Source organism: Stegostoma tigrinum, chromosome 35 (genome assembly GCF_030684315.1).
Source record: "Stegostoma tigrinum isolate sSteTig4 chromosome 35, sSteTig4.hap1, whole genome shotgun sequence".
Classification (NCBI taxonomy): domain Eukaryota; kingdom Metazoa; phylum Chordata; class Chondrichthyes; order Orectolobiformes; family Stegostomatidae; genus Stegostoma; species Stegostoma tigrinum.
In genome coordinates, this window is record NC_081388.1 from 19,351,617 (window position 1) to 19,366,801 (window position 15,185).

At 47.2% G+C, this 15,185-nt stretch overlaps 1 protein-coding gene across 3 annotated transcripts in view; it reads left to right on the forward strand.

Moving 5' to 3' along the window:
- LOC125447449 (collagen alpha-1(XI) chain-like) overlaps window positions 1–15,185 on the forward strand; it is a 275,479-nt gene that overhangs the window by 109,532 nt on the left and 150,762 nt on the right. For all 3 annotated transcript variants that reach the window (XM_048521800.2, XM_048521802.2, XM_048521801.2), the window contains 3 exons: window positions 1,266–1,322; window positions 2,688–2,729; window positions 11,080–11,142. In XM_048521800.2, coding sequence (XP_048377757.2) covers window positions 1,266–1,322; window positions 2,688–2,729; window positions 11,080–11,142 — 162 coding nt within the window. The remainder of the gene's footprint in view (window positions 1–1,265; window positions 1,323–2,687; window positions 2,730–11,079; window positions 11,143–15,185) is intronic.

Here is a 15,185-nt window from a genome sequence, read left to right on the forward strand (position 1 = left end):
AGGAAACCCATGGAGACACGGGGAGATTGAGAACAGACTCCACGCAGACAGTGAGGGTGGAATCGAACCTGGGTCCCAAGCGCTAACCACTGAGCTAACATGCCACCCCATGGAGCAAGTTTGGAAGGAAACTTGCATTTAAACCAAAATAACATTTCACATTGAATGAGTTCACCCCAGCCACCGTAGTGCCCACCAGTTGTGAACATCCTGGAGTGTACAGGTGACAATGTGTTTTCCTCCTGTAGGGTCATCTGAGTCTAGAAATCCCTTTTTAAACTCTTTTGAAATCAATAGAACATACTTAATCAAATTAACGAGGAAGAAAGGGCAGGGTAGGTGGGGTGGGGGTGGTGGGGGCTGTGACAATAATCCAATGTCTAAAGCTAATTTAATAAGTAAATTAATATTTGATTGTGTGAGGTGAAAATGCATACCCAACCACTGCAGCGAAAGCAAAATGCTTTCATTTAGTGCCAGGTAAATCATCTTGGCAGTGATATGTAACAGTGCAGTCAGGGAAATCAAAGTTGCTGCGGCAACATTGTATAGAGTCACAGAGGTTTACAGCATGGAAACAGGCCCTTCAGCCCAACCTGCTCGTGCTGCCCGCTTTTCACAATTAACCTAGTCCCATTTGCCTGCATTTGGCTCATATCCCTCCATATCTATCCAGTCCACGTACCTGGCTGACGATTTCTTAAATGTCAAAATTGAACGCAATTCCATGCATGTTGCAGTCAGGAGCTATGGATGGTGATGGTAGAGGTTCCAAAGTTTTGTTCTTCCATCTCAGGGCTGACCAGGAATCTCTCTCATCCTTACTGCCCACCATCAGCAATTGTATGTGCATATTATGAGTCCACCCTGTCCAGCCATCAGGCCCTAGAGTGAGACTTGAGCAGAGGACTTCTAACTCAGAGGCAGGAGTCATCCTGCTGCCCCACTGTAGTTCTTTTCTAACCAGCCTGCTTAGAGATATTATTACACAGCTCTGGAACAGGTAGGACTTCAACTCTGACTCTCAGGTAGAGGTGCTACCACGAGACCCTGAGCAGTCTCCTATGAAATGCGCTGAAGGTGCTTCATGGATGAATATCTCCGCCCGTCTTCCCCTTAGCTTCAATAGTACAGTCGGTGAAACATTAACAAGAAGTAACACAACGTAACGTGTTGTATAGGGAGACATGTTGGAAGAGTGTCACTTTTACCATGATCGGTTCTGTTTGTCTGGCCCTCATTCTGGGCTGTTGTGCTATTTCTAGGTGCAGAGCCTGAAAGGAGAGAAGGGGGAGAAGGGGGAGCGTGCAGTCATTGAGGCTGTGAGTATGGAAACAGTGCTGTTCAGGTCCATGGTGCCTCCTTTGACCCTGCGCTGCAGCATTTGTTACACCCCTCATGTGTGAGTGGCAACGTTACCCCCTCCTGGCCTGGGCAGTCTCTGGTAGGCATCATCCCTCCCCCTGTGTGGGCCTGAGAAATTAAGCATTAGTCACTTATTCAACCACATAAGGCATCGCACCTCTGCTCGATCCTCGTCTCAGTGCATCCCTGCATGTGGATGGTTTCAGTAAGAGTTACTGGATTATCATCGGGGGAGTGGAATTTGGCTGGTTGCTTTCGCTTACACCTCCTTCTCGTCCTACTGGCTAGAGTCGGTTATCATCCAAGGACTCGTCCTAAAACAGGGACTGAAATTGGCGCATAGTGCCTTCACTCAGGGTGATGAAAGAAAGCTCCTTTTCAGAGATCACCTCATTGCTTCCCTTCAAGCAAGCCCCGTTTAACAGGAGCAAGGCTGTTCCCCTATCTGAACACCATTGGTGTCTCCATCATGGGTATCATAGAATCCCTACAGTGTGGAACCAGGCCGTTTGGCCCATGGAGTCCATACAGACCATCCAAAGAACATCCTACTCAGACCCACCCCCTGCCCCATTCCTGCATTTCCTACCCTTAGGCCCAACAGGGCAATTTAGCATGGCCAATCCATCAAACCTGCACATCTTTAGACTGTGGGAGGAAACCGGAGGAAACCCAAGCAGACTTGGTAAGAATGTGCAAACTCCCGAGGCTGGAATTGAACCCAGGTCCCTGTTACTGTGAGGCAGCAGTGCTAACCACTGAGCCACATGCCACCCCCAAACAAACTCAGACCTAGCTACCTCTGGGGTAAAGAATTCCAAAGGTTCACCATCCTCTGAATGAAGAAATATCTCACCTCACCTCAGGCAAAAATGATGTGCCCTGATTCAGAGACTGTGTCCCCATGCCCTTCCTGCAGCTACTTTTACAGCCCTGTATCAACTGTAGCTGTTTCGATCAGATCTGCCCTCATAATTGTAAACTCCAAGGATACAGGCCCAATCTCCTACATGCGCATGAGCGTGTGCACACACACAGACACACACACACACACACACTCACATACACAGTCACACACACACACACTCGCAGTCACACACGTAGACTCACACACACATTCATGCATGGTGACACACTCACTCACACACACACACACACTCTCACAGAAACACACACATACATATACATATACATAAACACACACACACACACACACACACACGTATGCACAGATTGACACTGCTCAAATCAACAGCAGTGAAGTCCTTAAACAAATGCAAAAGTTAAATTAAAATATTTACATTTTTGCTTTTGATTTCCAGGGAATGTTGCTGCCTGGACCTGTAGGACCTCAGGGGCCTCAGGTAAGTGTTTGTTTGTGAAGAAACAAGCTTCTTTTTCTCTTTTTCAAAGTAAATCAGTGACTTGCCCCAGAGCAGTTCCTCTTGAAGACTGACTCTGGATTGGGATCAGACTTCTCAAGTGCAGACATAAATTCCCCTCAATCTAGACTCGTAGACATTTACTGCACTGAGAGATGCCATGCCAGCACTGGCTATCAAAGATCTGACTACACTAATCTCATTTTTCAGGCTTTTGGTCAACTATAGCAAGGCAAGTGAAAGTCTAAAGATGGCTTTAACGTTACAAGAGTTTCTGTCCCAACCATCACTCCAAGTAGTTAGTACCAGATTCCCATCACCTTCTGAATGAAAAAAAATCTCCTCAGCTCTCCTTCTACTATGTACCTTAAATCACTGGCCCCTGGTCATTCACCACTTTGCTAGTGGAAAAACAGCTCCTCCTGCACCCTGTCTATGCCCCTCACTATCTTAGAACACCTCCATCTGGTCCCCTCTCAATGTTCACTATTAACCGCAGACTTTCCAATCTTTCCTCCTAGCTCAGACCTTGCAGCTTTCAGGTCGAGGCTGCTATCATTTTCCAATTCATTTGACGAACTGTGCTCGTCATTGAGAAGGTCCACATGTGGTACAAAGCTCCAGCCCAATTTATAAGCAACCACTTGTACTCCTTCCTTGGCTGTGAGAACAGCTTCTCTCTGCCTGCTCTGCCCAAAGCCTTGTGACTTTGAAAACCACTGTCACATTTCTGTAGTGCTGTGGTTCTCATGTCTGTCTAACACACAAACGCTTCCATGATTTGAAGCCGGGCAGAAACGGTGGCTCTCCCTCATTGTCTGTGAGAAGTGAATGAAATTTGTTATTAAATATGCAAAATTGGTGACTGTTGAAGCTTTTCACTGTAAAATGCAAGTGACAACAAATATATCATTCATTCATTCATTCATTCAAATCCCCCATTCAACCTTTTCTGTAAGGAAATCAGCCCCAAAGTCTCCGATCTGACTACACAACTGAGTTCTATATTTGTTCCCAGGACATAGCCCTCACTGGCCAGACCAATATTTATCAGCCACCTATGCGTGTTGCTTTTACATTAGGCAGACATTAAGTTTTTATTCCTCGTAGAATGAGCATCGCTGGCCGGGTCGACATTTATTGCCCCTGCCTAGTTGCCCTCGAGAAGCTGATGGTGAGCTTAGAGTCAGAGTCCTGGAGTATTGTGGCCTATTGCGTCTGTGCCAGTTATCAAACATCTGTCTCCTGTAGCCCTGTTTTCTAGCACCTTACCCAAACCCTTGTACATTACGCATTTCAAGTAATCATCTAAATACTTCTTATATGGTTGTGATCATTCTCGCATCGACCACCCTTTCAGGCAGTGAGTTCAAGGTAACCCAACACCCTCGGGATGAAAAATGCTTATCCTTAAATCCCCTCTAACCTTTCTGCTCCTCTCCTTAAAACTGTTCCCCTTGGTTATTGACCCCTCTGCTGAGAGGTGAGGTTTCTCCCTATCTAGAATTTTCACAGGGTAGAAGCAGGCCATTTGGCCCATTGAGTCCACACTGACCCCTCCAAAGAGCATGCACCCAGACCCATCCCCTTACCCTATCCCTATAACTTTGCATTTCCCATGGCTAACCCACCCAGCCTGCACATCCCTGGACACTATGGGGCAATTTAGCATGGCCAATCCATCCTAGCCTGCACATCTGTGGGAGTAAACCCATGCAGACACAGGGAGAAAGTGCAAACTCCACACAGACTGAGGGTGGAATTGAATTCGCATCCCTGGCGCTGTGAGGCAGCAGTGCTAACCATGAGCAATCCTCAAGCCACCATACCGCTTCTGAATGTGCCTCTCATAACTGTGTACATCTCAGTCAGGTCCCCCCTCAGCCTTCTCTGCTCTGAAGAGAGCAATCCCATTCTATCTCGTCCCTCTTTGGTTGGCGGAACAGGCTTGAGGGGCTGAATGGCCTAGTCCTGTTCAAATGATATTCTTAAATTCCTGTCTTCAGAGCTGAATGGCTCCAGACCAGGCATTTTAACATGGCCTGGAATATTCATGAAGACTTTCTCTGCTCCACGTCTTGGGGCTTGCTGCCTGCGAGATATCGATCTGTACAGATGTACCAGAGTCTGTACTCAAGCACTGACTTCTGAGTGGGTGTTCAGTAATGAGATAAGAATCAAAGAAACGAGAGGGACATTATAAAGAAACTGCAGCCTGTTGTTTGCAGCAGACCCAACAAGCAACATTATTTTTTGCTTCACTCATGTTGGGCCCCACTGTTTGTTTGACTGTGATTGGGAAGAAGCATAGTTTTCCCCGTGTCATCGGGAAAGTATACTGTTCTGGCTTTTCTAAAACGCCTAAGAAAATGGAACCCCTTCTGGATATTTCTCTTTCACTTTCGCTTTGAAATGTGCCAGTTTCACCCCGCTGTGTTCACTCTCAGTCCCGGGACGATAAGTGCAGGGAGATCGTGCATTTATGTAATGCCTGTCACATCTGCAGTGCTCACTGTGTACGCAGAACATTCAACATAGAACTGTGCAGCACAGGAATGATGCAGTGCCAAGCATGACGCCAAATTAAACTAATCCCTTCTGCCTGCCCTTGGCCCATATCCCTCCACTCCTTGCATATTCATGTACTTACCTAAACTCAACATACTCAAGAACCTTAGTTTAGATTAGATTAGATTAGATTCCCTACAGTGTGGAAACAGGCCCTTCATCCCAACAAGTCCACACCACCCCTTGAAGCGTCCCACCCAGACCCATCCCCCTATCACCCACACATTCCTGAACACTATGGGCAATTTAGTATGGCCAGTCCACCTAGCCTGCACATCTTTGGACTGCGGGAGGAAACCGGAGCTCCTGGAGGAAACCCATGCAGACACGGGGACAACGTGCAAACTCCACACAGTCCCCCGAGGCTGGAATCGAACCTGGGTCCCTGGTGCTGTGAGGCTGCAGTGCTGACCACTGAGCCACCGTAAAAGTCCCTCAATTGCTCCTATTGTATCTGTCTCCACCACCATTCCTGGCAGTGCACTCCAGACTCCTACCACTCTCTGTGCAAAAAACTTGCCCCTCACATCTCCTCTGAACTTTCCATCTCTTACCTTAAATGCATGCCTCCTAGTATTAGACATTTCAACTCTGGGGAGAAAGGTTCTGCACATCACATAATTTTATGGATTTCTATCAAGTCTCTCTTCAGCCTCCACTGCTCTGGAGAAAACAATCTAAGTTTTTCCAGCCTCTCCTTATAGCTCTATATATGCTCTAATCCAGGCAGCATCTGGTAAACCTCTCCTGCAACCTCTCCAAAGCCTCCACATTCTTCCTGTAATATGATGACCAGAATTGAATGCAACATTCTAAGTGAGGCCTGACCAAAGTCTTATAAAGCTGTAACATGACTTCCTGACCCTTGTACTCAATTACCAGACCAATAAAGGCAAGCATGCCATACACCTTCTTTACCACCCTGTCTACTTGCGTGGCCACTCTCAGGGAGCTGTGGATTTGAACCCCAAGATCCTTCTTTCATCAATGCTGTTCAGAGTTCCACCATTAGCTGTATACTTTACCTTAACATTTGATCTTCCAAAATGCAGCACCTCACATTCACATGGATTAACTCCATCTGCCATTTCTCCAAACATATCTGCAACTAATCTATATCCCACTGTATCCTTTAATAATATTTTGCACTATCCACAACTCCTCCGATTTTCGTATCATCTGCAAAATTACTGACCCAGCCATTTACCTTTTGATATAAATATGTATATATATCACAAACAACAGAGGTCACAGTATGGATCCTTGTGGAACACCACTAGCCATGGACCTCCTGCCTGAAAACATCCTTTCACCACTACCTTCTGCCTTCTTTGGGCAGGCTGATTCTGAAACCACATGTCCAAGTCACTGTGGATCCCATGCATCTTAATCTTTTGGATGAGCCTACAATAAGGGATCTTGTTAAAAGCCTGACTGAAATCCTTGTAGACAACATCCACTGCTCTAGCCTCATCGATCACCTTAGTCACCTCTTCAAAAAATTCAATCAAGTTAGTAAGACATGACATGCCCTGCACAAAGCCATGCTGATTGTCCCCAATTAGAGATTACTTTCTGAAGAAGGGTCCTGACCTGAAACATTTACTCACCTGCTCATCTAGTGTTGCCTGGCCTGCTGTGTTCCTCCAGCTCCATACTGTGTTATCTCTGCCTCCAGCATCTGCAGTTCTTACTATCTCTGTCCCTAATTTGGCCATGCTTTTCCAAATGTGTGCAAATCCTATCCCTAAGAATTCTCTCCATTAGCTTCCCAATGACTGAAGGATATTTTCTGAAGGGTGTGTGGCATTGCGTTGTTGTAGGAAATGCAGCAAACAATTTGCACCCAATAAACACAAACAAGTAACAATAGCCACGTGAGCAGATGGAGTGACTGTGATTGAGGGATAAATATTGAGAAGGACACAGGAGCGGCCATGTTATTGTGCAGTAAGATCTAGCAAGGATGCCTGAGGCTAAGTGGGAGGAGAGAACAGTAGATGGTTCTTTGGTAATTGGGCGAAAACTTGATTGTGTGTTTGGAGAATGAATAGCTAGGGTTAGCTGGCGTGCTAATTGGAATAGAAATCTGACCAGAAAAGTATCTGGACTCTGACTAACCAACAATTTAGCCTCTGGTGTTTTGTCAAGCTGTTCCTTGAAATTGTGCTGTGGGGTCTTTTTCTTTTGCCTGAGAGCCTAGCAGGAGCAGGGATTCATTGTCCCACACACCTTCAACAGTGGAGCACTCCCTCAGTACAGCCGGCCAATATTTTGTCCCCAATACCCTTCAGTGGTTTCTGAACTCTCAGCCTGAAGACCCAGGGAGTTGTTGTGACACTGGGAGCAGAGGAGATTGCCAGCCATTGCTCCACAGCTTTGGACCCTATCCCTGTGCCAAGGCTTGAGCTGGTAGTGTAGCCCGACAGGCACAGTGCTGGTGGAGTGCTGCATTGTTGACTGATCCATGGATCCAAGACCCTGTGCAGACTGCTCTGGTAAAACCTCTTGCATACTGTGATGAAAACAGCCAGCGTTCTCCTGATCAGAAAGAGAAGTTGCTGGAAAAGCTCAGCAGGTCTGGCAGAATCTGTGAAGAAAAAAGTCACAGTTAACGTTTCGGGTCTGGGGTCGCCGGACCCGAAACATTAACTCTGATTTTTTTTTCTGCCAGATCTGCTGAACTTTTCCAGCAACTTCTGTTTTTGTTCCTGATTTACAGCAACTGCAGTTCCTTCAGTTTTTATTTAGCATTCTCCTGATAATTGGGCCAGTATTGCTCTCACTCAACACCAGTTAAAGAAAACAAATTAACCGCTTGTTCATTTCTTGTGAAAATGTTCGTGTGTAAACTAGCTGCTGTTTTGTTGCGATGGTAACAGCCAAGATCTCTTGTTTGGGAATTACTTTGGAACTATCCGAGTGTATACCTGCTGTTCCAAAAATTTGCAAATACTTCTATCGAGTTGGAGCAAGCTGTAGGCAAGGCCTGTTTTATTGGGCTTGTTTCTTATTGAACAGCTGGCTGGCTGTAATCTCTAATGATCGCCCCAGTTTGAAAGTTTAGTATGATTTGGTGTCACACTGAAGAGAAACATCCAAATCTGAAAGCACTTAGCTGTCTGTGGGCCCATGCTATAGAAGACTAATGTACTGGTCACTGTTATGAACTGGAGTGCGAAGACAGACTGCAAGTTAAATATTGCAGTGTAGCTTGTTCAGATGTTCAGATGGAATCAGAATTGTCAACTGCAATGTCTATTGGTCCCTTTACATCACAAAGTTCTGCCCTCCCAGTCCTGAGGTGTTGACAAGGGCTTGTGAATAATGAATTACAGTCAGAGAGAGACTCAGTGCGAGGGAGCACAGGCCACTTTAAGAAGCATCTTTCCCTCGGCCTCTCTCAGGGTCACTGTCTCAGAGTTCCCATGGTGACCAAACGTTCAGCTCACTGTCACCAATTTGTTGTTGAGTTGTGATCAACACTGTGAAGGCCTGTGCCTTAGTCACCCCTCTCTGAAAGGCCCAGTTAGAGGGTTCGAGCCCCACTATGAACCTGCAGCTGGTGAGTGTGCACTTACGGGCTTTGCCCCAGTAGCACTGACAGGTTGAGGGGAATTTGGGGTCTTCTAAACAGAGGAACATGTTGAATAGGAGTGGTTGTAGGCCATTCAGCCCATTGGGCCTGCACCACCATTCATAGAAACATAGAAAATAGGACCAGGTGTAGGCCATTTGGCCCTTTAGCCTGCTCCACCATTCAATGTGACTATGGTTGATCATTCAACCCTGTTCCTGCTCTGTCCCCATACCTTTTGATCCCTTTAGCCCTAAGCATTATATTTAACTCCTTCTTGAAAACACCCAATGATTTGGCCTTAACCACTTTCTGTGGCAGAGAATTCCACAGGTTCCCCTCCCTCTGGGTGAAGACATTTCTCCTCATCTCAGCCCTAAATGGCCTACACCTTATCCTTAGACAGTGACCCCCTGGTTCTGGACTCCCTGGTCATTGGGAACATGCTTCCTGTGTTTTACCCTGTCTAGCCATGTTAGATTTTTGTAGGTTCCTACACCATCTTGGACTTCAACTCCACTTTCTCAACTATTCCCCCATATGGCTCGATTTCCTGAGAGACCAAAAAATTATCTATCCCCTCCTGAAAGGTATTCAGTGCTGAAGCTTAACATTCTGGGCTCGAGACTTCCGAATATTCATGACCCTTTGAACTAATTCCTAGCCAGCTCAGTTCGAGACGCAGGCACCTTAAACAATCTCTGTGTACACCCTTCCCAACTTCCTTCTGAGACTGGAATGTGACCTTTCTTTTATCAAAACTCCAGAGAAAAGAGACATTTGCTCCCTCTAATTTCTTCTGTGGCGGTGTGTGTGGACACCTGAGGTGTGTGTGGACCCCTGAGGTGTGTGTGGGCCCCTGAGCTGTGTGTGGACCCCTGAGGTGTGTGTGGGCCCCTGAGATGTGTGTGGGCCCCTGAGGTGTGTGTGGACCCCTGAGGTGTGTGTGGGCCCCTGAGGTGTGTGTGGACCCCTGAGGTGTGTGTGGACCCCTGAGGTGTGTGTGGGCCCCTGTGGTGTGTGTGGGCCCCTGCGGTGTGTGTGGGCCCCTGAGGTGTGTGTGGACCCCTGCGGTGTGTGTGGGCCCCTGAGGTGTGTGTGGACCCCTGAGGTGTGTGTGGGCCCCTGAGCTGTGTGTGGGCCCCTGTGGTGTGTGTGGGCCCCTGTGGTGTGTGTGGGCCCCTGCGGTGTGTGTGGGCCCCTGAGGTGTGTGTGGACCCCTGAGATGTGTGTGTGGCAGCGACTTCTGGAACCGTGTCACTGAACTGCACACTGATTGGCACACACATAACCTCAGAGCATTGAGAGAGCACTGACTCAGAGCCAGTTTACTCAGAGGCCCCTCATTAGAGGGTAACCCTATCATCCCCGAGACCAGCCTAGCCAACACACCATCCCACACGTCCAAACCTAGTACATCCTTCCTTAAACATGGAAACCAAGATGAGTGAGGGGAATTCCAGAAAGAGTCTCACCCAGTGCAGCTGGGATTTGATGCCTTTCCTGTGACTTTGTTGCATGCTGGGTCTTTGCGATGGGCAGGAGGTGATCGTAAAGGGGATCTTGGCATATGCAAAGACACACACACACACACACACACACACACACACACACACACACACACACACAGACACACACACACACACAATCATGTGCACACGCAGATACACAACAGCACACACAGACACACACGATCGAATAGATACACAGATGCATACACACTCACAGACACACACAGACAGACACAGACACACACGGACAGACACAGACACACAATCACGTGCGTACACAGACACACTCACATGCATGAATGAATAGACACAGAAATACTCACACAGACACAACACACACACACACACACACACACACACACACACACACACACACACACACACACACACCCACACCCACAGTGTAATTGGGATCAGATCAGTCCATTTCTTTATGGAAGGTGGAGGATGGTCCTTTCAGTTACCCTGCTCCTGTCCCCAGGGGAAGAGGGACACAGTTGAAATGTTTGCCCCTCGGAACCCCCTCCTTGCCTCCGCTTGACGTTTTCTTTGCAACCTAAAGGGAATGTGAAATCTGCTAAACATTAAGTTTGTCTGGAGAACGCTCATTGCTAGCTCCAGCTGTGATCATGTGAAGTCCGAATGCCTTGACCTCTCTGCTAACTCTTTCCGACAGGGTCTCCCAGGAAGCCCAGGATCGACGGGTGTGCGTGGACGACCCGGTGACCCAGGGCAGCCGGTAAGTGTCGGTGTTCGAACATCACCATCGCACCCCACGGAGCTGAAAGCTGGATGGCGTGCGTAGCCACTCAGAGGCAGTGTGACCCCGATTCTCTGGAGGCAACTCAGGTTATGGTTTTGGGGCTTCATGTGGGATGCTGGGCGGAGAATCTGTGGCATTATTTTGGCCAAGTATTGCTGAATTTGCACAAATACTGCGAGGAGCATTGAAGGCTGTTCCTCGACAGAGTCTCCAGGCTGTGAGTGATTCTGATGCTTTGCTGGGGGCTGCCCATGGGGAATGCAGGAACATCCATGTATTCTGACACTCGGTGCTTTCTGCTCCCTTGCACAATAAATACTACAGTCTGTTGGACAGGTCTCCCTTGCTATTGTTCTCCCAGCGATGAGAGGATAGGCCATTGAAATGAGATGAATCTGAGCCAACAGATGATTTGAAACACATACAGTGCAGTACAAAATGCCACATATTACAACAACAAAGGAAATGAGCCACACGTTGAAGAGGGGGAGGAAGGTTTTCGAGGTCATTAGTTCAGGTCTGTGGGATCCTTTAAAGACATTTTGACCACAAACTGAAGAGATCTGGATACCCACCAATGAGAACATTGATATATCTTAGGAAGTTTCACACCTAGACAATTGCCAGGCAATTGATTCTTTTTTTTTACAAATCCTCACTGTTGTTTTTGTCTGATTTGTGTTTCTTTCTCTATCTCTTCTGTTCTCTCCATCTCACAGTCTCCCATTATGTTTTGTTTCAACCACTTTGTATTCTCCGGTCCTCCTGTTTCAAGTCCTTCTCAGTTCCCCCTCATTGTTTCTTGTCTGGTTCTTTATCTCTTGTTTCTTCATTCCGTCATCCTCTTTTCTTGGGAGACGACCCCCTCCACGTCTTCCCCATCCATCTCCCACTTTAAGGAGCCCTGTCCTATCCTGAGTCATGGATAACAATGTGTGAAGCTGGATGAACACAGCAGGCCAAGCAACATCTCAGGAGCACAAAAGCTGACGTTTCAGGCCTAGACCCTTCATCAGAGAGAGTAACCATTCTGGGCCCTCTGTGCTCCTGAGATGCTGCTTGGCCTGCTGTGTTCATCCAGCCTCACATTTTATTATCTTGGATCCTCCAGCATCTGCAGTTCCCATTATCTCTCTCCTATCCTGAGTCATCCTTTGTTCAGAGCCTGGGTGCCAATGGAAGGGATGGTAGCTGAAGAGAGCCTTTCATCTTTGAAAGACCCCATACCCACAATGAGCAGGGCAAATGTGATGCATAAAATAGCATGCATCAACTTCGAGAAGCTCTACATAGGACAGACAGGCAGGAAACTCGCCACCAGGGTACATGAACTCCAACTTGCAACTCAACCAACTCTCCATTGTTTTAATACACTCTGAGATAGAAGAACATTAGTTTAGCTAGAACAAGATCACAGTACCAGGACACATGAGACAAAGACAAGCTAAGAATTCCTGGAGGCCTGGTTTTCCACCACTGATGCACTTAACAAGCATATTGTAGTAGACCCCATCTATGTACCACTATGGTACAAGACTGGAAACAAGACTGTCCACCATAACAGAATCGACCATACAATTTCAGAGCTAACAGAACTACAGCGCTTCAACGGAGGCTATGAAGTACTGACACTGTCACCCAGAATGGAGATGAAACGCTTGCATGAAAACCAGTCAGCTCGGCGAACCTACCAGCCATTCCATCCGCAACCCGAGCTAGAAATAGTCAGAAAGCATCACACAGTCTCCTGTGTGTATTTGACGTGTAGTCAGCAAGTCAGCCTCTGTGAGTTGACCAACTAGAGGCAAGCTGTACCACCTCTCCTCCAGCCCTGCCTTGTACTTGTGTGTTGTTGACGCACAGACCATCTCATTGACAGCAGCATAGAGAAGCAGATGTTTGCCAAGAGGTGGGGGGTTGGGGTGTGATACCAGTTCCTGTACTGAAGCGCCAGTCAACACAGTGCTGTGTGGAAGACTCCCCCGAAGCAATCAGCTTTTATTTTATTTTGCCAACTCATTCTTTAGAGTTTATTTCGATGTAAATATCCATTGGCCTGTTATATTTACCTCAAAGCTGATGCTTTCTTCCTAAATTTATGCACTTGATGAGCTTCAGACAAGTGTTATGCCAAAGGCATTACTAAATGTAGACATGCTATGAAACTACACAGTGCTTGAGAGCTGATGTGCAGATCTCAGTAACACTATCTGTCTTTGTAATTCCCTGACACTGGGTGACACGTACGAACAAAGAAATTGCAGCTTTTGCAAAAAAGAAAGTAGAGAATGGGAACAGGATTAGGCCATCTGGCCCTTCGAGTCTGCTTTGCTGTTCAATCTCATCATGGTTGATCATCCAACTTAATAACTTGTTCCAGCTTTTCCTCTGTGCTGCTGTGATTCTGTAATGATTGGAACAGGTGGATCTCATTGACTATGAGATCATTGATTGGTTTGTCAACCTGGGCCAACTAGAGAGCCCTGGCTGACAGATATAAACAGGAGAATCAGAGAGTCCCAACTATCTAGGGACTGGCGTGGAGCTGGCTGGTCAGACTCCATAGGGTGACTGGGTGACTGGGTGACTGGGTGACTGGGTGACTGGGTGACTGGGTGACTGGGTGACTGGGTGACTGGGGTTATTTCAGATCCCTTTAGCCCCTCGTGCTATATCCAACTCCTACTTGAAATTATATCATGTTTTGGCCTCAATTACTTTCTGTATTTCAATATACAGGTTTCCCCTACTCTTCCCTTTATGTCAGCTCATTCTTCTGTTCCCTTTCTCCTCTTGCACTTATTGAATTTCTCTTTAAGTACATCTCATGTGGAAGCCTTCTGTCTGGTCAGGTGGTAGCTTGCACAATGTTGGCCAATTCGATGTTACACATTACCTGATGGGGCTCAGTAGCCCTGTTCTGGCCAGGCACTTTGTACCACATTTGTTGCAGTGAAAAGAAAAGAGCTGCACAGTGGCTCAGTGGTTCGCACTACTGCCTCACAGCATCAGGGATCTGGGTTCGATTCCAGCCTCGGGTGACTGTCCGTGTGGAGTTTGCACATTCTCTCCATGTCTGTGTGGGTTTCCTCTCACAGTTCAAAGATGTTCAGGCTTGTGGATTGGCCATACTAAATTACCCATAGTGTTCAGGGATGTGTAGATTAGATGGGTCATGGGGTATGGGTCTAGGTGGGATGCTCTGAGGGTCGGTGTAGACTTGTTTGGGCCCAAGGGTCTGTGTCCACACGGCAAGGATTCTAGGAAAGACATCAACTGAGAAGGCCCATGATCATCTGACCCCTTTTTCACCGGGGTTCTCTTCTAAGCCAGCTGAGCTTTCTATTTCTGCTCACCTCTTCAGATTCCCTTCGAAATAGTCAAGCTCCAGAGGTCACAGCCATCAACAACTACCCCCTCCCCACCTCCGTTGTACCTGCCATCAGCCTGTCTCACGTGTAGGTGCCCCTTTAAATGCATCAAGACTGTTTGCATCTGCCACTCCCTGTGTTCGCAGGTTCGACAATCTCCCACCTTCTGGCTAGAGATAATGCCTTCCTGAATTCCCTATTGGATTAATTAACAATTATCTTAGATTGGTGACATCGTAGATTTGGATCAATGACTTCAATGGGCATAACGGGTTTTAAAAAACCCTTGGGTGACAATTGAGAAACGCTAGCCTGGTCTCCACTCACAGAATTCCAGTTGGCACCATGTTGCCCTGTTTATGAATAACTCCCAGATCTGATCAGCTGTTGCAGATATCCGTCTCTCACCTTCACACAGACTGGGATCTTTTTGGAGGTTGAACTAACGTTTGCTTCCCACCTTCTCAGCCCTGTCCCTCCAGCTGTTCATCAGTCTTTCTTTCCAAAGCAGCTTTAATTAACTCATTCACAGAGCATGGGTGTTGCTGCTTGTCCCAGCATTTGTTACCCATCCCTGATGGCCCTTGAGGAAGTGGTGGCGAGCCATCTTCTCGAGACCAATGTAGGTGTAGGGAGAGAATTCCAGGA